General features: G+C 40.7%; 1 protein-coding gene across 1 annotated transcript; it reads right to left on the bottom strand.

Moving 5' to 3' along the window:
• Positions 1 to 2,333: 2,333 nt before the first annotated feature.
• On the bottom strand, positions 2,334 to 18,851 carry rbm14b (RNA binding motif protein 14b). Its single transcript, XM_088348237.1, has 4 exons — positions 18,753 to 18,851; positions 10,595 to 10,947; positions 7,337 to 8,333; positions 2,334 to 2,668 (listed from the first exon to the last, which is right to left on the bottom strand). Exons 2-4 carry the CDS (start codon positions 10,941 to 10,943, stop codon positions 2,383 to 2,385), a joined length of 1,632 nt encoding a protein of 543 aa, XP_088204363.1. The 5' UTR covers positions 10,944 to 10,947; positions 18,753 to 18,851; the 3' UTR covers positions 2,334 to 2,382.
• Between the last annotated feature and the right edge of the window lie 4,738 nt (positions 18,852 to 23,589).

Below are 23,589 nucleotides of genomic sequence, written 5' to 3'. Positions count from 1 at the left end.
GAAAATACTGATTTAAGCAATCAGAGCTGAGCATTTACATTTTTTCTTAACGTGACTTTGAAATTTTGGGATCAAAAGACAAAAAAAATGCATGTCACATTTGCGTGGTAAACTGTATTTTAGTATCATATTTCATTCATCGCTAGGTTTGTTCCAACTGGGATGTTATTTGGGCCAAACCAAGTATTCGAGGGAAAAGTATAGTGACTGCGAAAGTGACGGTGGTCTGGCTCCGCTGCCTTAATAGAAATCTTAGACCTCTCCCAAAACAAGGACACAGCTTCCACCACCAAGCTTGCTGCCTCCTCGACCGTCTCCTTTCCTTGATTGTGGAAGTGTGAAAGAACCGACTCAGCACTTTCCTTAAGGTGGACAGCTGCTTTCCCACCGCCGGCTGGGGTTTCGGCTGGCCGATAAGCCAGACTTCTGTTGCTTTCCTCGTCTCATTTGCAGTATTCAATACAAATGAAATCTAAAGCTAAGTTGGAACAAAATTACCAATGAGTAAAATATGACACTAAAATTCAGTTTACCACACATATGTGACACGCATGCATTTTGATGATGTTTTACACCCTATGCGAGTCTTTTGAACCCACATTTCAAGTTCACTTTGACAAACTGGCCTTGGGGCATCTCTTAAATTTGTCTTAGATGTGTTTTCTCATGGTTTCACACCATATTAAGGCCTTTACACGTGCAAATATTTATTTAGGAAATTCTTACCGATACATGAGGATCACCCAATTAGAGTACTGTACTAGAATGGCTTTTTAAATATGTCTGATTGATGTGAAACTTCACAGGAAGCGTTTTCTCATGGTTTCACAGCATGTTCAGGCCTTTTCCTGCAGACATATACATTTGAGAAATTCTTCCTACACATTAAGGTCACCTTATAGACCTTTTAATTTGTTTGGAAACATTGTGAAGTATCTTTTGGGTGGGGGTTAGCCTGCAGACAAAAGATTACTTACGCTGCTCAGAAGACAAGAGAAAAAGAACGCTGTCCCGGCTGCTAGTTGTCGCCATGTATGTTTTTAGGCCAGAAGAAATGTTAGTGATTGTCAATTGAGGTTTTACATCCCAATAGACACTGATGATCAAATCAAAAGAAGATAGTTGTGAATTTAAAGTGAAGAGATAGAAAAAAAAACTTGGGTTGCAGCGCACACTTCGTATCAAGTAAGACAAATTTCTGATTGTTGCTATAAAGTGCATATTGCTTGTATCGGCAAAATATCTTGTTATTTTCTTAGCCTCAGCTAACTTTTAGCGTTTTAGCCTTAATGCCAACGGTAGCCTTGTAAACACTGCGTGAGTCGAACATTAAAACCGGCACACATGGCAAACAATCGCTGGGCATACAAAGCGATTCATTAGATACATTTAATTATTCATTTGTTTTTCTTTTGAATTATTTTTTTTATTATATGCCTACGATTGTTTCCAATGTGTGCCTGCTTTTATCTTTGACCCACGCAGTGTTAACAAGGCTACTGTTGGCTGAAGCTAAGAAAATAAAATACTTGGCCCATATAATAAGTAATATGAATTTGATAGCAACAATCACAAATGTTTAAATTCTCTTACTCTATATGAAGTGTGTCTCCTCCAACCCGAGCATTTTTGATGAGTGTCTCATTCCAATGTTTTCACTTTAATGCACAAATCTATTCTTTTTTCTTTGATCAAGAGTGTCCGCTGGGATCCTGTAAAAACTTTAATTTATGATCAAAAACAATTTTTTTCAGATTCTGGCACACAGACACACAACATGATGACCAATAGCAGCCACGATGGAGTTATTTTCCTGTGTTTTCTAACAGAGGCAAGTATTATATTTGTGACGGGTGTCCTATCAAATGATATATTAGAATACTGTACCAAAACGGCTTTGGGGCCCTTTTAAATATGTCTGAGCAATGTGAAACGTTTTCTTATGGTATCACACCAAATTCAGGCCTTCACTGACCCAAAAAAGAAGTTCAAAAGTAAGGTTAACCCTAATGCCCACTGTCAAAAACAAAAATGCATTTAAGAAAAGAAAGGAGGAGAGAACATAACAGTGATGGTGATGAATTGTAGCCTTCATAGCAGCTCTTCAGCCTCTTGTTAGAGAATAGCTAGTTGTGCAAAAAGCACAGTGAAGTGTGCATTCCAAGTGGTCTTATCAATTTCACAGGCCAAATGTTTGACCAAAAACTCAACTTGGCTACTGGCACAACAGCCGGGGTTAATGAGGGCTGCATTAAGCGACGAACAGAACGGCTGCATGTTCAGGTTAATGCCCATCTTCCCCTTACACCCCCCCCCACCCCCCGAAAGCGCACACAAAACAGCCTTTTTGAGGAGCAACGGAGTAAAGGAAGGTCGGGGCGACTACCGGAAGGGGGGCTCAGGCGTGTGAAGGGAGAGTTCGGGTCGGCGGAGGATGGACTCCTTGCGTGTGGTCGGCGGCAACGGCGGCTCATACACCCTGGGCGCGGCCATGGCCGCAGCCACGGCAGCAGCGGGGACGACTGGCCTGAGGGCGTCCAAGGCGGTCACCGGCTGACCCGATACAGAAGGCAGCATCTGCAAGCCCTGGATGGCGGTCATGGTACCATGGTAGGCGAACTGGAAGTGAGGAAACTGCTGGATCTGCTGGTAGTAGTCAGCATAGTACCTGGAAGGGGCAGGAACAGCAACAGCTTCACCACTGCCGCTGGATTTGCGCTTTCCATCCCAAAGTAGCAAGTGACTGATTATTTTGGCATTTGGAGGGCTAATGTGTTTGTGAAAATAAAATGGCGCTCTGTTATCAGGGTTAATACACCCGTTTTATGGGCAAATTCAAGTACTTTTTAAGGACTCTCAAAGCCAATTTTCCATTCTTTCCCATACCATTAAAAGAAATCCAGGGCCGATCAAAAGCACGGGAGCTTAAACCTTAGTTTCAGACCCTAACTATCGCCAACCTTATTTCACAACCTTAAAATCAGTCTAAAACCCCAATTTACAGTGCAAACCTTAGTTAACCCTTGCCCTACACCTAATCCTTGCCCTAACCCAGTTTCAAACTGTATCATATTTTGGAACCCTCCATTCTGCACTTACCTTTAGCTGCAACACTAGCCCCAACCCTATTTCAGAACCTTTAAAACCCTGATAAGGAGTCAAAACTTAAGTTTCTAACTCGAGCTCCAATCTTTTTTAGGAACAATTAAAATTTGAACACCAAAGAAACCTGGCAATAATTTCAAGCATTGAAAAGTACTTCATCTACAATTTGAGCACTTTTCAAACAAAACTGTAAAGTTCAAGCATTTTCATATATCAAGCACCCATGCTTATTGCCGTCTCAACCCACCAGGGGTTTTGATTTTATTTGAAAAAAAAAAATCCCAAAATAAAAATAAAAAATCAGTATTACAGTATTAACAAATCACAATTTCCGGACTATAAGGAGCATCTAAAACCCCTGATTTGGCCAGGAATTTGTAAGTGCACCTTATTCACCGCAAAAGACAGCAAATAAGATTGGACATGCATACAGTGATCATGGGTATCCGTAACCACACAAGGTTTTACAAAATTATTGTATTTAAGCAATGATTGTGCAATAATGATTATCTGATGAGAGGCAGCACGGCGGGGCAGTGGTTAGCGCGAGTGCGGCACAGTTTGCATGTTCTTCCCGTGCTTGAGTGGGTTTCCTCCGGGCACTCCGGTTTCCTCCCACATTCCAAAAACATGCGTGCCAGGTTAATTGTCCGGTCCGAATTGTCCCTAGGTGTGAATGAGCGAGCGAATTGTCGGTCCCTTTGTGCCACGCAATTGGCTGGCAACCAGTTAAGGGTGTCCCCTGCCCACTGACCGAAGATAGCTGGGATGGGCTCCAGCACGCCCACCACTCTACTGAGGATAGGTGCTGCAGACAATGGATGGATGGATGGATTATCTAATGAACTTCACTGACCTAATTTGTAAAATAATGCCTGCAACTGAACTTCAACACGAGAAGGGCGGTGAGAACTCCAACACTTTGTGTGACAAGGCATTAGACCTTCTATTGTCAATTATTTTTACTCACGGTGCCAGGAACATTGATTTGCATAGTGCATAGGTTAAACAGTCCCTCCACTTCTTTACCAACAAATGTTAGTGAATGGAGAAAACAAAGTCAACAAAATACTATACACGCTCTTATACGAACGCATACATATTAAACAGAGGTTATTGGCGCACAGGTGAAGTGGAGACACAGTTAACCTATCAAAATTCACTATGCAAATCAGTGTTGCGGCAACGGGAGTAAAAATAGTGTGTCAATGAGATAAACTCTGATAAGATACGCCATCCCTGACACTAGAATTCTAGAGGAAACATGTCGGAGCTTTCACTATCACCACTTGCATGTAGTATTGAATGGTTTTGGCCAATTTTACATATAAATGTGATGCAGTCATATGTACCCATCCGTATACACGGAACGTTTTACTGTAGACTCAATTTCATGCCCCTTATAATTTGGGTACATTTTGTGGATGAAAACTATTTGACCTTAGGACTTTTTGGGGGTGCGCCTTATAGTGCGGAAAGTACTGTGGTTTGAAATATGTGTTGACAGGGCTTCACCTTGGCTTGCCGTATTTGAAGGGAATTTAGGAAAACAATTGCCCAGTGGAAATTCTACCAAACGTGGCAATTACGGATCATCTTGACGCAGGACTTTGGCCCATATGCTAAAGATTCAGATTCAGATCTACTTTATTGTCATTCTAGTACACGTGTATACAGAACGAAATGTCGATAAAGGCAAATACTAGTCTAGCTTGACTTTGAAGAGGTATGCCTTTCCATTCAAGTCTACTTGGGCACAAACGACAATGAGTAGTGCGCTCCAAAATCGTCGAGTTGTCCTTTTGTTACTCAGGACTTTTAGTCTCCTCTAGCAGACACATGCATGGAAGCTCAACACTTGGGAGTAGGAACCGCAGCAGTCATTGGTTGGCTTCTAATGGTTGGGATTTAAGACTTGCACGCACCCACTGCTTGCAAGCGGACCCCACAGTTGCCATGCTAACTAGGGGTCAAATTTAGGTTGATTGTACACCTATGGTGAATAATTTCGGTATACAAGAGTTCATGCCCTTGCCGCGCATTTGCCAGAATTCATTTCTCGGAACATCTTGTGGATGTCGAGGGGATGGAGAGATGTGAGGGGAAAAGGGAGGTTCTAGTTTTTTCAACCACTGTACCGGGGCACGCAACTCATTTTATCTTTACAAAAAGGCATGCCATTTTTCAGTGTCATTGCTTTCTTTAATGATCTGCCAGGTGATTAAGATTCATCCATATCAGTAGGTGGCAGCATATCTTTTTTCTTCATACATCCTAGTTATTTGCTCATGAGAGGGTAGAGAGATATACTTATATTGTAATATATTAAATTACTTTTTTATGATATATAAGCTTGCACTGAAAAAATACAAATCAATAAAAAAATGATAATGAATAATAATTGAATCAAATCAATATCGCTCATTTTAGATATATTTTTTGAGTTACACGTAGTAAAAACATAATTTTTTCTCGTTTTAATCCCCCCACAGAAAAGCATTTTTTTTTTTGTAAAACTTTTTGGAAAACATGTCAAAAAATTAGTAAAATCCCAAAAAGTGTAACATGTCTTAAGGGGGTTGAAAAACACTGTTCTTGTTGCAACAATTGGTTAGTGAGTAATTCTTCAAAAAACGTGCATGTGGGGGAAACTTCATTAATGTCGTTTTGTATAGCGTAATGCGCCAACAGTGCTATAGCGCAGTGTTTTTCAACCACAAATTAATTGTCGTACTGTGCGGTGGGAAATTACCTATTTTGTGTGCGCCCGTGTAGCCTAGCGAAAGCCATCCTTTATTTGGATTGATCGTAGATGCAATGACACTGACTGTTGGAGTGTCACATGAATTGCTTGAATGAAAGAAATGTACCTTAGCTCAAGAAAGGTTGAAAAACACTTGCTAACTTTTCTTCAACTTGAAAGAGGCTACAACTGACAGCTGTGAATTACTAGTACAGTACTCACAAAATAAAGCCAATTCCCTCGCTCACCATTCCCCAGGTGGCCAACTTATTTTGTATTGTGCTGGTTTTGGTATCATGACTTCTGGGAAGGTTACAAGTGATCGCAAGCGACAATTCTTCACCCTTGTTATTGCCTTGACACAGCCTTTTTTGATGTTGATCGCTTGCCACGACAAAACCTCATATATATTGGATTTTATTAGCAGTGTACAAGCTGGCAAGATTTTAGGCATACACATTATACTTCTAACATAAAATGCCACGGTAGTTATTACAGTAAAAAAGATTTCGGGAAGAAACACTATTTGCAAATTCAAGGGAATTAGGGGTTGAAAGTGCTCACCAAACAAGGCATTTCTGTGTGTCATTGGGTCCGCCATCTACCAATTCTAATAACCTGCTTGGTTTTGCTGTTGTAAAAGCAACATCTAGCTTTCTCTAGATGTCAAGACTGTGTCCTTGTGACAATGCCACAGGTTAACGCTGGGTGATTAAGCCCCATGACAAAAATAAATAAAACAAAAATTGTGTTACCAATGCCCATAATACCAAGGAATCATTGTCTTTACTTTGCCAGTTTAAAACATTTTGACGGAAAACTAAAGAAAGTAGAGAGTAGTTCAAAGTTTTATTATACATATGAAGTATTTTAAAACAAAATGAAAAAGATTAACATAGAAAAATAGGAATACATGTTTTACTCAACAGTACAACAATTGTGGGACAATAGAAAATAAACAGAGCCAACTTGTTTACAGTCTTGAGTGTTTTGGCAAGTATACAAAGGCGAAGAGAAACAGATTGCCCCTCTTGCCATCATGGAGATGTCTTCAGATGAACATCAATTTCACGTTATGATGCGAAATAACTGCACTGTTACCATCCTTTTGGAGTTTTTGAGTCGGGGGAAAAAATTGACTCTTACTGTAGTAAAAGCATTATCTCCTTAGTCTAATGTCATGCATGAAGATTACAAATTGATCACAGTGATCTTACAGCTAACCTTTATTCATTTAAAGTTCAAATTCAAAATCAACTGTGAGGCTTGATTTTCAGTTGTGTATTTTTTTTTATCCAAGGCTAGTAAAGTTTTTTCTCTTTTGTGAGCAAGCGAAAAACAAAACAAATAGCAAAATAATCAGTCACCACCTTTTTTGTACTTTCAGTTGCCAATTGAAAATAGGTAGAACAAACGTCGCTCAGTTTCATTGGCAGCACGCTGGCAAAGTGAGAGCTCGTGGTCGGCGGCGGGCAGACGACGTCCTACCTTGCCACGTGGTCCTCTGTAGCTTCAGCAGCTGCCTCCTCTGCAGCACGGCCGGCGGGTATCGGGAGCAAGGATCGGCGCGGCTTGGCCCGCTGGTAAATAAAGGGCTTCATGATGGGGTCCGGCAGGAGGGGTGCAGTCCTTCGTAGCGGGCTGCGGTCCCGATCGGCAGACTTGGTGCTGCCCGTCTGCTGCTCGGCCATAACCTGCTGACCTTGAGTAAAATAATGGGCTTGCCTGGCTGCCTCAAAAATGGCAGTGGTGGGGTCAGCGGCGCCCATGGCAGTGATGTGGGCGTAAGCAGGCGACATCGCCTGTGCCATGCTGTAAGCAGGGTTTACAGCAGCTGCTGCTGTCTGCATTTCTAAACCTGGTGCGGCGGTTAGGTAGACAGGGTTGCCCATGGCTGGCGAATAGACTTGCGTGGCATAAGCTGATGCAGCAGCTGCAGGGTTGGCCGCCACCTGTCCATAGAGGTTGGGAGCGACCGAGCCGTAAACTTGAGCGGCCCCTGATGTCAGCGCGGCCTGGTTGGCCACTGAGCCGTACAGCTGATTGGCCACGTTGGCACCGTAAACCTGGCTGGCAAGGGCGCCGTAGACTGCTGGATTGACGGGGTTGCCGTCAGTGCGCGTGCCTGTGGTAATCCCGGTGAGGGCAGCGTACGTAGGATCGAAGGAGGATGTGTTGTACACAGAATTGTGCACGCTTTGTTGCACTTGTAGAGGAAGGCCGGCGGCGGCGGCGGCTGCGGCGGCCAGGACAGCAGCCTGACTCTGGTACTGCTCCAGAGTCGGCTTCCCGACGGGACACTCACCGGCGTAGTGGCCCTGTTTGCCGCAGTTGACGCACGGGATCTTGCCTGTGGGCGTCTGCTTGCTGGGCTGAACTTTGGACAGCTCGACGGAAAGCGGGCGGCCTTTGAAGGAGGTGCCATGAAGCGCCTCGATGGCCTGGAGCGCGTCCTCCTTGTTCTCCATGTGCACAAATGCATAGCCTGCAGGAAAGCAGAGCATGGGTGTCATTGAAAATGACACAAATTTAGGTGTCATTTTCGACCCCGATCTGTCCTTTCAAACACATGTGAAGAAAATTACTAGAACCGCTTTCTTCCATCTCCGTAACATTGCTAAAATTCGCCCTATACTTTCTCAGCCGGATGCGGAAATCATAATTCACGCGTTTGTTACCTCCCGTCTCGATTACTGTAATGCACTACTTTCCGGTCTTCCGATGACCAGACTCAAGAGTCTTCAGCTGGTACAAAATGCTGCAGCGAGGCTTTTAACTAGGACAAAAAAGTACCATCACATCACCCCAATTTTGGCTAACCTGCATTGGCTCCCTGTTAGCCTAAGATGCGATTTTAAGGTTCTCCTATTACTATACAAAATCATACATGGACTTTCCCCCTCATATCTTTCAGATCTGATTTCCCCCTATGTCCCGGCCCGAAGCCTTCGTTCCGAGAGCGCCGGTCTCCTGGTGATCCCAAGAGCCAAGAAGTGTTCCGCTGGTTCGAGAGCGTTCTCCATCCGGGCACCGGTGTTGTGGAATGCTCTTCTCCCTGAGATCCGATCTGCAACCTCAGTGGAAATGTTTAAATCTAAGCTTAAAACTCACTTCTACTCTATAGCATACAAATAACCTAAACTTCTTATATGTAATAACTTGTGAAGCCCTTTGAGACTATTTGTGATTAAGGGCTATACAAATAAAAATGACTTGACTTGACTATTGATTGCAGACAACAACCATCATCTGGGCTATTGTGCATGTCTCACGAGATTGAGCCGAATGAGACGAAATAACATTTTCCCGAGACTCACTTTGTTTGACTAAGATGGATTTCAAATGCTGCTGCCATTTTGTTACGGATGCAACAGAGTTCATTTTCTAAGTCTGTGACATACTTTCCAACATAGTTTTATAAAAGAAACTTGTCAATGATAAAGGGCAAAGAAAAAAAAAAGATAAAAGAAGGTTGGGAACATACAACTGGCTCAGAGATAAAATGAGGACTACGCTCATCTCTCTATCGTTCTAGTTGTAGTATATGCAAAGCCAAAGCGACTGCTTTGTTTGGTCCAATCTATATAGGGCATAGTCTCAACTGCAGTTTACAGTCCCGATGTTGCACCAACAGACTTTGGCTGTACCTCCCTATAGAACCCGATAAAAGGAAGCTCATTAAACAATATATTTTCACTGTTAAGACACTTTATAATGAAAACCCACAAAACAAATTGTAAACCCCCAAAGCACCAGCTAAGCATCCAGAGCAATTTGACTTGGGTTAGCGGTAGAGGTGGGCAGATCGCAGCACACATAGACCGATCCCTTCTCTCTCGCCCAGCACCCTCCGCGCCCAAGGTAAATACATCTGTATCCTTTTTGTTTGCGATATTATGTGACATTGTTACAAAAGAACTCTGCTTCAACCTTGTTTTAAAATCATTATTCAAAACAAAAATAGGGTCAAAATGAGCCTTAACGATCTTATGCAACTGCGGGCGGGAGGGAGACAAATTTTAAGAGGTACATTTGTTGATATGGGACACAGGCTCTGGCATTAGTTCATAGATATAATCAAATCAACAAATGTCACACATTGAAATAAAGTGCTGGAGAATTAGCTTTTGTCTGGAGAGTGTTTTTGGCGGTTTTCTTGAATTTTGTTTCAGAATATATGGTGTGGCTCTCTTTTTATTAGAAAATATACATACATATATAAACACACACACACACAGACACACACGTATACATATACACACACACACACACATACAAACACACACACACACACACACACACACACACACACACACACACACACACATATACATATATATATATATATATATATATATATATATATATATATAATTATGCTTTTATGGCTCTTTGGGTAAAAAGGTTCCAACCATGTTTAAGTCAAGTCATGTAACGCTCCTTTAGCAATTATTCTTTTGAAATGGCCAAAGACAACGGTATTCTGGTATAAATAAAAAATTTTTTTTTTTTTAAAAAAGACAAAGAGTGTAGGAGTGAGTTGAAAAATTATAATACTGTTGTGTATGATAGTTTGCATTGAAGCACAACATATTCTAGTGCGTCTGAATTTAAGTCCCGAAACCAGACAACACAACATCCAGCCACATTAAAAAGACATCCTATTTGATATGACACCACAGACTATTTAGCAGGTCTTACAAAACACATGATGGCAACACGCTCAGATGTCTACTCTTAGCTCACCTTTGACCTTGTCACATTCCAGAACTTTTCCAAAAGTCTGAAAGAGCTGCTGGAGATCCTCAGTTGTGCACATGCCACTTAGGTTGCCCACAAAGACTTTGGTGGAGTGCAGTGGCCGGCCACGTGATTCCTCCACCACCAGATTGCGCCCTCGGAACTCTCGGCCGTTAAGCTCGCGAATTGCGCGCTCTGCGGCTCCTTCGCCCTGCAGGTGCACGAAGGCAAATTGTCGTAGGACGCTGCAGCTCACCACATGACCGTAGGGTTCAAAGATGGCCGACAGCTCCTCCTGGGTAGCGTCCAGCGCCAAGTTGCCCACAAAGAGCTTCACTGTGAGGCTCTTGTCCATGGTGCTGTACAGGAAAGGAAAGAGGAGGCGGTGCGTTAAATAAAAGTTGTCATGGTGCCGGCGTGTGAATTTGCGTGTCAATCAACACCAAAGAGACAACGAGCAGTAGTGTAATCATCTGATTCTCTCTGATCGACAATTAATCTTTGTGTTTGACTGTCAGTCATCACTGTAATTAAATGGAAAATCACTGCAAGAGCTGAAGAGAATATAGTTTTCCATACCATGAAAAAACTCTAGCGGGCCGCCAGGGTTTAATAGGTTCCAGCCAGGGTCTCCAACTTGTATAACAAGAATAAATAAATACAATTTGTTTTCCTCTTACTTTTGGTGGATTGGTTAATATAAGTGTTTTTGGAGTAAAGGGGATGTTGGGGGGTTGGCGCGCCGCAGCAGCACATTGAGCATAGAAACCGTTCAAGGGAAATGTAACCCTTGGATGCATTAGTGGGGTCAACTTCTTTAAATCTTTGAAAATAAAAGTTGTAATACAGACGGCTCCCCTACTTAGGAACATTCGGGTCACGAATAACGGTACATACAAACTTTTGTCGAAAAATATCCGGACATTGCTGTAAGTTAGATTTTGTATTGTGCACCTTTTTCTAGAGTACAGGACAGTACTGTAGTGCTACTTTCCGCTTCTACCAGCGTGAGGAGCTGTGAGAGCTCACTCAGAACCAACCTGCTTCCTCCTCCTGTCACAGTCACAGTTCGTGTGTAAACATACTACACTATCTCCAGCGCGTTAAGATCATTAACATTTTTATTGTTTAATATCTCTAGCATCCATTCAATATGGTTGAAGTTAAATGTAAAAAAGAAGCGAGTCGTTTCATTTGAAATGAAAGTGGAATAAGGAAGCTTGATGCGATTGAGAAAATGGCTGGATCGCTTTTTTCGGACACTTTTTGCCACGGAAGAAGTCGCCTAACCACGTTGGTACAATATAATTGATGCCACTTTGAATGCCTACTCATTATTTAGGGGTCAATATCCCAAATTCTATGGAATTTAAGAAGAGGACACCTTCTCACAGAGCTCTCAAAGGAGCTTGTGACTCCACACATGAAAAGTCGACTGGAAAGTAACCCAACCTAGTAAATGAAGCAATGGCAAGGTGAAGTGCGACAAAAACTGCTGCAATCCGACCACCGGAGAGAAGTACAAAGGCAGAGCATAAGAGAAAGGGGTGTCAGTTGTGTCCAAAAAAACAGTTTGAGACAACATCATACAAAAAAGGAGAGAAGATTTTTGCGTGTGTGTACATATGTGGCCTTAGGGGTAGGGCGCCCGCCCCGAGACTGGGAGGTTGCTGGTTCAAGCCTCGACCGGGTCATTCTTAAGACTCACAACATTGGTACCCATTGCCTCCCTGCTTGGCATTAGGGGTTGGAATTGGGGGGTTTGGTCACTTAATGACTACCAACACATAAGTTGGGTTGAGCGAGGGGGCTGGGAATCCCCTCCTCTGTATTAATCTCCCAGAGAGAGTCAGAAATGTGTATGTGTTCTTGACTTTAGCCACCTCCCACTAGGGGGTATGGCTCCGGTATATATATATATATATATATATATATATATATATATATATACACAAAACATATGTGTGAACTGTTATGGTCTCTGGACCTTTTGAATATTCTCTGTTCGTACTCCATATAGTAAGACATAATGCCACACTAACATACTCGATTGATTATAATATGGTAAAAATGCGAACAAAAAGTGATAAATGATCATGTCAAAAACGAAATGACTCTCTTGTTGAATAAAATATATGACCTTTAACTAAAATGGAAGAAATGTCTTAGGTTAATTTTGATAATCCAATAATACATGACGTAATGAACTCGGAGAGCGAAAAAACGTGCCGCTATAAACAGCGTCAGGTGTGCGGAAACACGCCGCTGTTGGCGTTCTGCAGCCAAAGTAACGCACAGCTTTTGACTGTCAGTAACAATAACAGCATTGTAACCGCGGAAAAGGTAATGAGTTGGATTACCCCGTCACTGAAAAAATAACGCCGTTACGTAACAGCAACAACAACCGTTTATTACAGCATTATTCCCAACACTGGTAGCGACTAATTATATTTTTGTTTTTGTTATTCATTCATTCATTATCTGCACCGCTTTTCTTGAATATGGTCTCTTATTTAAATGTTTTAAATAGGACTGGGCACGCCCCAACGCCCCCCTGCCCACCCCTAGACTGTCCACCCACTGTCTCACAAAATTCTATGGTAAAGACAGAGATAAACACATGCAAACTATTAGGTAACATTGCCAACATTCTAAACTTGAAACATACAAAACTGACACAGTATCTATATTTAGCCTTATCGGAGGGTGTGCCCGTAAGGTGAGTCACAAAATGTCTTTAGAGGAGTTGAGGCCCAGAAAATAGGTTTAGGAAATCCTTTGGGTTGACTTTTTCTTTAAAGCTTTAACTCGAGTTAAAGTTACTTGAAATCTTGAGTTAAAGCATTAAAACTTTGTAGTCACACTAGAATGGGAATCACTAGGACTCGTTATGAGTAGAGGACCATAAAATACTGTTTGGGCATTCCCGAGGGTTGACTTTCGCTTTAAAGCTTTAACTCAAGAGTTAAAGCAGCTTTAATTTTGGAGTTTTTTTGTAGTTTGTTTAGGTTGCCCTTCGCTTTAGCATTCTACCTTTAAAGGCAAGCTAGGTGAGTCACAAAATGTCTTTAGAGGTGTTGAGGCCCAGAAAATAGGTTTACGAACTCCTCTGGGTTGACTAATTTAAAACCTTATCACAAGAGTTAAAGCACATCTAAACCCAGAGTTAAAGCGTTGAAAGCCTTTGAAGGCAAACTAGAATTTGAGTCACAAAATAGACAAGTAGCGGACCATCAAACATGTTTTTAGCAAATTCTTAGGGTTGACTTTCGCTTTAAACGTTTAACTGGAGAGTTAAAGCAGCTTGAAATTTTGAAAGGACACTAAAAGGTGAGTCACCAAGACTCTTGAGAAGCGTAGAGGACTATACTGCATATTTAGGAATTCCTTAGATTTGACCACCGCTTTATTTTCCCCCCATTTTATTAACACTCCACTTATTGAAACATGAATATTTTGTTTGTTTGTTTGTTTGTACATGATTCAATTGTTTGTTTGTTTGTACATGATTCAAATTGAATCTTTTCTTCCGGCGCCGTCACGAATGGCAGCCACTCCAGCAGCTCCCGTGTTATTTTCGATTGTTCTCGATTGTTCTCAGCTCAGGGATGCTGCTGGAAATGTGAATTTCCCTTCGGGGATGAACAAAGTATCTATCTATCTATCTATCTATCTATCTATACAAATTAATTGCACGTCGAAGCTTCTTTCGATGCCAAATAAACCGGAAATGCGCACAAAAAAGGCATTCGCGTAAAAATCAAAAGACGTTTCCCAGAGCTCATTCCAAAAAATACATGAAATACAGTCGTTATAGAAAAAAGGGACGTAAATTATTACATAAAAAGATGTATGGATAACAAGGCACAATTGTTATTCAATTGTTTTGATAAAAATATAATGTATTGTAATTGCACAAGTCGATTAGTGTAATCTAAGGTCGGTTTCAGGTTCGGGTCTGTAAATCAAGTTTATTAGTCAGGCCCGGTGGCTTTTTCAACTCAAGTTTATCTGTACCTCAAAGTCCTTTACCTCACACAGTTAATCTGTGCCTTTCCACACTTTCATACAGATTCCCTATGTGTTTGGTCACTGGTAGAAGACGACAACGTCACCATCACGTTGTGTTTGCAAGGTTTACTTTTGCTTAATAAGGGGAATTGCAACCATTAACGAGGGAACCAATTTGCCGAGGTTGACAGGTATGGTGTTTATTCATGTCTGGGATATCGAGTATTATTTGAAGAGTGCGATTCAAATGTGTATTTTTCGTGCAGTCCAGGGTCTGAGCTTTTACACAAAGCCTGTGAGCATCTCTTGAAACAACGGTGAGCTACATCAATCCTGCGTGTGGCAACCAAATCATTATCCCACATGTCCGAACCCTGATTAAAAGTTATAATTTGCAGAGTTTCAGCCAATGCAAAGTTATTTTTCACATTTTAATGAATTGAGTAATGTACTGTTGGAAAGGATGTACAGCCCACAAACGTCAGTTGTTTTTACAATAACTTTTAACAGATTTCCATTTAAAAAAAGTATATTTTGTTACAGAAATAACACTGGGGGGATTTATTCAGTCAGTTGCACAAAACAGAACTGTACTAATCATAACTTTTCTAGTGGGAGTACAATGTTGGTAACAAGATTGACTTAATATGTTTGGAAATTATTTGAATGCAACACAAGACTGATCAAAGAGGACCCTCTTTTCTCTACTTTAAAAAAAAATATTTTTTCTTCACGATTTATCTATCCCTTTGTTTCTTTTTTTCCCAGCTATTTACGTTTATTTGTTTCTTCCTTCTAAAATTTTTTTTTCAACTTTTTGTTTTTTCTCATTTCCCCCCTCTTTTTCTTATTTTTTCTGCTTTCCATTTCCGTTCAGTTCTTTTTTTCTTAGCCTTTTACTTCTTCACTTTGGTCTTTTTTCTTTCTACAGTGAAAATAACTCATTTTGGGATAAGCTTGCCGAGTGGAAACGGTCATGTGACCAGGCTTGCCTTAGTCATGTTCGTTAGCATGTCACCAAGGTGTATAATGGGCGGAATCTTATGCAATTGTAAGTAGTATTTTTTTGCAAATTGGTTATATTTAAGTCAATTAGTTCGTCAGACAAGTACTTCATCCATCATTAGTAGTTAGTGAAATTATATCAAAGGTATCAACAAAAAATGATTCTTTAGGACGTCATTGTAGCATTACATTATTAAACGGGTGACTGTTTGCAGCAACACTTTGGTGCCATGATAAAAAGAAACACGTTTCATGCTTTTTTGTGATTTTATTACAACCCTAATACATTTAATCCTAGGAAATACATAGTGGTCAAGCTCAGGGATGGATAAAATTATAGCTTGCGTTCTTAAACTGTGTCTCCAAATGTTTTCCACCCTGCCATTTTCTAAAAAAAACTGATGCAAAGCTTTTTTTTGTGCATAAACACATCTATACAATATGAAGTAAATTTTTTAAATATTAATAATATTGACGATCATTATCACTCCCCGATCTAATTGACCACCCCCTTTGTTAGGTCCCCACTCCACCTGTTCCACCTTTTTAGGTCTATGAACTTAATGGGGTGAAATTATTTTATCTAAACTATTTGATGAACTTTTATTTAGTTAACGGTCATTATAGTAAAAATAAATGAATTAATAAATCTAGTGTGTTTTTAAAAAAATGTAATCAATAAACGTTTTCCATAATTTGCCATAACAGGATAGAACTTTAGGAGTATTAAACACATTCTAACAGGATGGAACATTACTACTGGAACATATAGATAGGGATAGATACTTTATTCATTCTCGTAAAAAAATTCACACTTCCAGCAGTATCCTTGACTTAAAAAATAAAATAAATGAATACAAAAATACCCAATATAACGTGTTTAAAAAAGAGCATTTAAACAGTGTTACGAAAAATACACACTGTAATAAAAATAGGGTAATATACAAATGTGGGGTTGGGGTTTAATGTGTGCTTTTACTCTCCCGGGTGGAGTTAAAGAGCCTCATGGCATGAGGGAGAAATGATCTCCTAGGTCTGTCCGTGGAACAAGACTGTGACAGCAGTCTGTCACTGAAGCTGCTCTTCTGTCAGGAGAAATTAAATATATATATAAATCCAACAAAATATACAGTGAAAATATACATGATTACTTAATGAAATTAAGTTTAGTGCAGTTGATCAAATCGTTAAAGTTTTTTAAATATATATTTTTATGGCCTTCATTTCTTGAGGAAGTTTATTCAATACACTGCGGACACAATAAAATTGAGTTTGTGTGTCTCCAAAATGTTATCTAAAATACAAATGAATAAACTAAGTACTTTTATATCCAGTGTTCTCGTTTGCCCGCGTCCCTGCGTCCTACACGCATCATTTTTGTTGGGGACGCATTGTGTCAAATCAACGTGTGTCCCCGGTACGCAGTTTTTTGACTCCAAATTGTCATTGTTACCCGATTACTTTTTAAACAAAGATTTACCGCACTCCAAACTTTTCGTCAGGCAAATCCCCCATTGTTGTTTTGGTCTCGCGCTGATCTCGGCAAACGAGATCTCGCTGTTTTGAGATGACGTCATTGTTTCGGTGGTTGTCGAGTGAAAGAGAAGTATGCCTCCGTAAAAACATTTGGTATTAGGTGCAAATCAACAAAAAAATTGGTAATTTATTCAGTGTCGGTAATAAGTCGAAACATAATACAGAAAGTGGTAACAACGGCAATAATTCCGGCACGAAAAAACGGCGGAGAAATTCTTCAGAAGACCCCAAAGGCAAGAAAAACACGTGTTTTGAAGCGAATGATCCGACAAAAGCTAAACAAAAGAATACTCCTAGCAAGAAAAGGACTTTTCTGCCAAACTGGACTCAATTATATCCCTGGTTACACTTTGAGGAGGCTACATGGTCTGTGATGCGTGCACCCAGCGTGACAAAAAACTGGATTGCATAAATCATTTCGCAATACAAACTTTCAGAAAAGCACATTGGATCGGCACAACAACAATGAAAACCACAAATTAGCTATGGAAATTCCATTGCTGCAATTGGACCTTGAGAAGGCATTACCATTGTGGCGGGACAGCGGACCACGAAGAATATATGAACTGAAAAATCTAAAGTGATTAAAACTGCACGAATATATAGACTAATATTTCAGCATTATTATTTTATATAATGTACAGTATTTTTGTAAACTGAAAAATCTGAAGTGTTAACTGCTTTGTATTACCAATTAAGTGTGATTATCAAAACTGAATGAATATTTAGATTTATTTATAGATTTGTCGCCGATTTACAATTTCAACCTCGATAACACTAAATTTTGGGGACCCATGGATCTCTGTTTGGACCCATAGATTTTTGAGAATGAGAGTCCCCGGGACCAATCACTTTTCAGAGGTAAAATGAACAGTGTATGGTGCAAATTTTAGAGAAAATCGGGGTAAGAGAAAGCTGCAGACATTAAATGTTGCTATAGAGTATATCTGGGCTGAGTCAAAAGAGAAAAAGCCATCGCCATGGATTATTATTGTATTTCCTTGCATAAGCAAATGTCTCTTTTGTCCTGGTGTGGTGGCCGTAGTTTACGATACATGCACATCAGAGATATGGCTAGGGCCAGTGCGTTAATGGGCCTTCGGTAAAAGAAACATGAGGGCGAGCTATCAAGTTGACCAGACAATAAATGTGCGAAACATTTGGTCATTCCGTCTGCCTCAAAGAAAACGGTGTTGTGGCTGATATCCACTCATTTGTTTCAGGGCCGATGGAATATGCGCGCTTGAAACGTCACCGGACGCTGAGTCATCACGTTCGCGTGGACGCACACTTCCAGTCGGAAACAAAACAAAAGAATCGAACGTAAAAGAAGATTTATTATCACAGATGCTTAAATACAATGTTTAGGTTGAAAATTGCGACACGGATAGAAGGTGGAAGAGTAAAAAGGAGGAATACAGACACGCAGTCGAAAAATCGAGCAGAAATCCACAGACTCCAACCACACAACGTGAAAAAATCTCGCCTTGCTCTATGTGATAACACAAAAGCAAAGTGTAATATCCGAAACGAGCGCGGTACCAGCGCCATCATGTGTTTTTCAGCAATGACCCGAGTAACAAAAGACGATCGTTCGAATCGACCATCTTACCTTGGCACTGCTGTTGCTTTTCCTTTTCAAAATGGTTGCGGCCGCTTCCGCCCACCCTCTCGCTTGGAATTCAAGGGGGAGGGAAGGAGGGAGGGGCGTCCCTCCTGAGGGGCGGTCCACGGACACAAATCATTTTTTGTCGTCTATTAACTTTGTGCCTGTCATTAGGGATAACGCAGGAAAGGCGCTAGGCTTGCAGGATCACAGACCAATTGTCATACCTACCAATACTTGCACTTTATGAGTTGGACTACTGCTTTTCTCCCCTTAACCCTTTGCTGTATTGACCAAGTATCATAGAGACCGCTTAGAATCATTTTGTATTCTGGTCACGAAAGTGACAAATCATGCTTTTTCTTTTCTTATTTTACATCGTTCTGTGCATAATGGTACACAGGGTTGGGTAGGGTTACTTTAACTTGATTACTTTCAATTACTTTTGGATTACTCCAATACCAAATATGCCAAAAAAAGACAAAAGAAACTAAAAATGAATAAAATGAAGACTCACAACACGTGGTAAGATTTCTCTCCTGGCTTTGATCTCTTTGATCTCTGGCAAAACTAACATAAAATGCGACAGAAAGAAAATGAAAATAAATCCAAACAGCTTGCCTACATCATTTTTGCTGTTCCATGTATTCCGTTACTCCCCAAGCCTGCACAAAATTTAGTAATTTTATTCATATTTAGTTTCTTTTGTCTTTTATTAGCATATTTGGTATTGGAGTAATCCAAAAGTAATTGAAAGTAATCCAGTTAAAGTAACCCTACCCCACCCTGATGGTACATTTGGTAATAAATTGATTTAGCAACAAAAACAATCTTTACTCAGCAGAATGACAGGAAAATAATTGAGAAGAAATGCCTCAACTCTCTTGTCCATGGCAAAAATAATGTAAAAAATAAGGTCCATCAAACTTAACAGTAGGTGGCAACAAAGATCTCAACCTCATCTCTGAAGAGCAGGAGGATGCTTTACGCTGACAACGGCAACCAGATGATGAAGGTGCTGTATCTGAGTCAGATCATGAGATTTCCCTCGTTACTGGTATCCCTATCGGGTCCGACACCCTTTTAATGGCCAAGTTCAAGCACTTTTTAGGGACTTTCAAAGCCAATTTTTCAATTTCTCTGGTACCATTAAAAGAAAGAAATCCAGTGTGGATCAAGAATTTTGCAGATTCACGGATATATCTGTTTACATATGCGACTTTTAATCTTGCGTGTGTGTGTGTTCATCAAGACATTTTAGATCTTTAGTAAATCGCAAATATTTTTGCAGATCTGAACAACATGTGTGTAAATATTTTTGAGACAAATCTCTTCCCATATAGATTTTGGGTCAAAATGAGAGCAAAAAATGGCTTAAATTTTCAGTTGCGGGAAGTTCTTCCCATTACAATTTACCAGTGGGAAATGCAACTTTAATTTTTTTGCATGGTCCATAATTGATCCGTAATCGTTCAACCAATACATATTTTTTAGTACCCTGTTTAGGTGTAGCATACACAATGCCAGCTGTCGCTAATCATGAGGAAGAAAGAATTGTTGTGAAAAAATGGCAACAATTTCAAACACTTTTCAATCCTTCAAAGCACGTTAAAATTCAAGCATTTTCAAGAATTTTAAGCATGAAACCTGACCATGGAATCTATTACTACCTGTTTCATGTGCATTGTTCTCATGAGCAGATAATGAGTATACAAGAAGAAAAAGTAATCAGCCGCAAACTACTAATATGGATAAATGTTAGTTACTTAGCTGATCAAAGGTTAAAAACATTTAAATTAAGCAAGGCCAGTGTTTGGGCAATGTCCTGCTGAACACTAGACCATGTCTCACGGCACACTTGTTTCTAAAGTATTCATTATTTGCTCTGTTATTTTATTTCATTATTTTCTCTGGCCTCAGGTGCAATTTCCAGTTATGGATCCTTTTTCAATCGCCTGATGCTGTTTTTATCTACACTACGGACAAAAACCTTTTCTGACCCAAAGAGCCATATGCACAAAGATTTTTTTTTATGTTTCAGGAAAGAGCCACACCGTATATTTTAAGACAAAATTCGACAAAACTCCAAACCCGTTCTCAAGACAAAAGCTAAGTCTTCTGCACATTTTATTTCACCGCTTCTCATTTGATGATTTGATCAAATGTTTGTAATAATAATAATGCCAGAGCCGGTTTCCCTTATCAATATTGGTGTACCACTTAAAATATGCCTCTCTTCCTCAGTTACTGAAGTGTGTTGAGGCTAATTTTGACTGTGATTTTTATCCTAAATAATGGTTTCAAAAGAGGTGCAAGCAGAGTTCTTTTGTAAACTAGTCACAAAATACTGCAAACGATAAGGATATTGTCGGTTTTGCTTTGGCACGGACTGCATTGAGCGAGAGAGAAGGGAGTGCCTTCTGCAACCCAAATCAAAATAAATGTCCCTTTCTCAAATGTATCCAAGGAAATGATTGTGCAGTTTAAAACAAAGATATTAGACTGTTTTCTGCCCTTTTTCAAAAAGCGAAATTGACCAGCAAAACAAAAATGAGTATCGTATATACTTGCATATTTGCCTACATCGCATATAAGTACTTTTATAAAACGGCTTTAAAATAGCAACATACCAAAATAAATAAAATAATTAATAAAGTATTTACTAAACAATGATAATAAAACTATGTAGTTGATAAAAATTAATATCGTAGGCAGTCTACAATACTATTTTACTTGAGTTTTTTGAAGGTTGTGCGCTCGAGGAATCTCTAAAAACTCTGTCATTACCTTCATTTTTTGTTGGTAATGTTTGTGTATTTTCTGTACAGCCCTTTGAGACTCTTTGTGATTAAGGGCTATACAAATAAACATGACTTGACTTTAGATTTTATAGGCCCTCTCATAGCCCATGTCCCATGTAAAGTCAGGAACAAAGCTGAAAGCCACAGAACACTTGCGCGAGTTAGAAGACAGAGGAAAAGAACGCTGTCGTTGTTGAGTCACTCAAGGCGCCTAAGGTAATCCTCAGTAGCGCTAGACTCGCTCGTGGGAGGCTCCGTAGTTCTCCGAAGGAGAGGGGGCTGCGACTGTCCTGTGCCGCGAGGCCTGACGGGGTGTGACCCAAGCTCGGGCTTGCAGCGCACACTACATATCAGGTAAGAGAAATCAAACATTTGATTGTTGCTATCAAGTCCACATAACCTATTATATCAGCAAAGTATCTCGTTATTTTCTTAGCTTCAGCTCACTGTTAGCATGTAGCCTAAATGCCAACGATAACCTAGCGTGGGTCAAAAATAAAAACAGGCACCAATTACAAAAAATCGTTGGCCATTAAATTAAAAAAAACATTAAAAAAATATTATTAAATACGTTTTTTACAATAACTATCATACCAATGTTCATTTTTATTAAAAAAAATCATAGGTTGCATTTTTTTTTAATTTCTCTTATACCTTGGAATCCCAACCTAAGTCGGTGCCATGTTTGTCCGGCATCCTGCCGCCACGTTGTGCATCAGAGTCCCTTCCTCGTACCAGACAAAACAGTGCCATCTAGTGGTCAAATATTACACATTGTGGCTTTAAGTAAAAAAAATAATTTAGATCGGCAAAATTATGTGCAAGATTTTTACTTTGATATATTTTATTATTTTTTGCAATGCAATCCTAAATAGCTTAAACAAAATAAGTTATTAAATATACTGTACTACCTCGAGAAAACGAGTATATAAAGAGAAAGATAAAAAAAAAGTGAGTATCTGCAAATTACCTTTATGAATGGAGGTCAGTCACTTGGCTGATCACCAGAAGAAAACAACAATAATAAGAAATGGCATTTTTTTTCCAGAGATGAGATTGGGCATCTCCTCCTTGATCTGCTACCTTATCGTGGTGGAGGAGTTTGTGTGTCCCAATGATCCTAGGAACTATGTTGTCGGGGGTTTTAAGCCCCTGGTAGGGTCACCCATGGCAAACAGGTTCTAGGTGAGTGGCCAGACGCAGATCAGAAGACCCCTTATGACGAGCAAAAACATTGGTCCTGAATCTCCCTCGCCCGGACGCGGGTTACCGGGGCCCCCTTCTGGAGCCAGGCCTGGAGGTGGGGTCCGCTGGCGAGCGCCTGGTTGCCGGACCTTTACCCACGGGGTCCGGCCGGGCTCAGCCTGAAGGGACGACGTGGGACCCTCTTCCCATGGGCTCACCACCTGTAGATGGGCCAAAGGGGTCGGGTGCGCAGAGAGCTGGGTAGCTGCCAAGGGAGGGGTCCTTGGCACGACGATCCCGGGCTACAGAAACTGGCTTTTGGGACATGGAACGTTACCTCTCTGGCAGGGAAGGAGCCCGAGTTGGTACGTGAGGTTGAGAAATTCCAACTAGATATAGTCGGACTCACCTCCACGCACGGCTTGGGATCTGGTACCAGTCCCCTAGGGAGGGGTTGGACTCTCTTCCACTCTGGAGTTGCCCGTGGTGAGAGGCGCAGAGCCGGTGTGGGCATTTTAGTTGCTCCACGCCTGTACGTTGGGGTTTACCCCAGTAGACGAGAGGGTAGCCTCCCTCCGCCTTTGGGTGGGGGGACGGGTCCTGACTGTTGTTTGTGCTTATCACCAAATAGCAGTTCAGAGTACCCACCCTTCTTAGAGTCCTTAGAGGGTGTGCTTGAGAGCGCGCCCCTGGGCACTCCCTTGTACTGCTGGGAGACTTCAACGCTCACGTGGGTAATGACAGTGAGACCTGGAGGGGCGTGATTGGGAAGAACGGCCCCCCTGACCTGAACCCGAGTGGTGTTTCGTTATTGGACTTCTGTGCCCGTCATGGTTTGTCCATAACGAACACCATGT

This window comes from Urocampus carinirostris, chromosome 11 (genome assembly GCF_059441175.1).
Source record: "Urocampus carinirostris isolate Australia breed hairy pipefish chromosome 11, RoL_Ucar_1.0, whole genome shotgun sequence".
In the NCBI taxonomy this organism is placed as follows: Eukaryota; Metazoa; Chordata; class Actinopteri; order Syngnathiformes; family Syngnathidae; genus Urocampus; species Urocampus carinirostris.
Note: the sequence above shows the minus strand (reverse complement) of the source record. Positions and strands in the feature narration are given on the sequence as shown.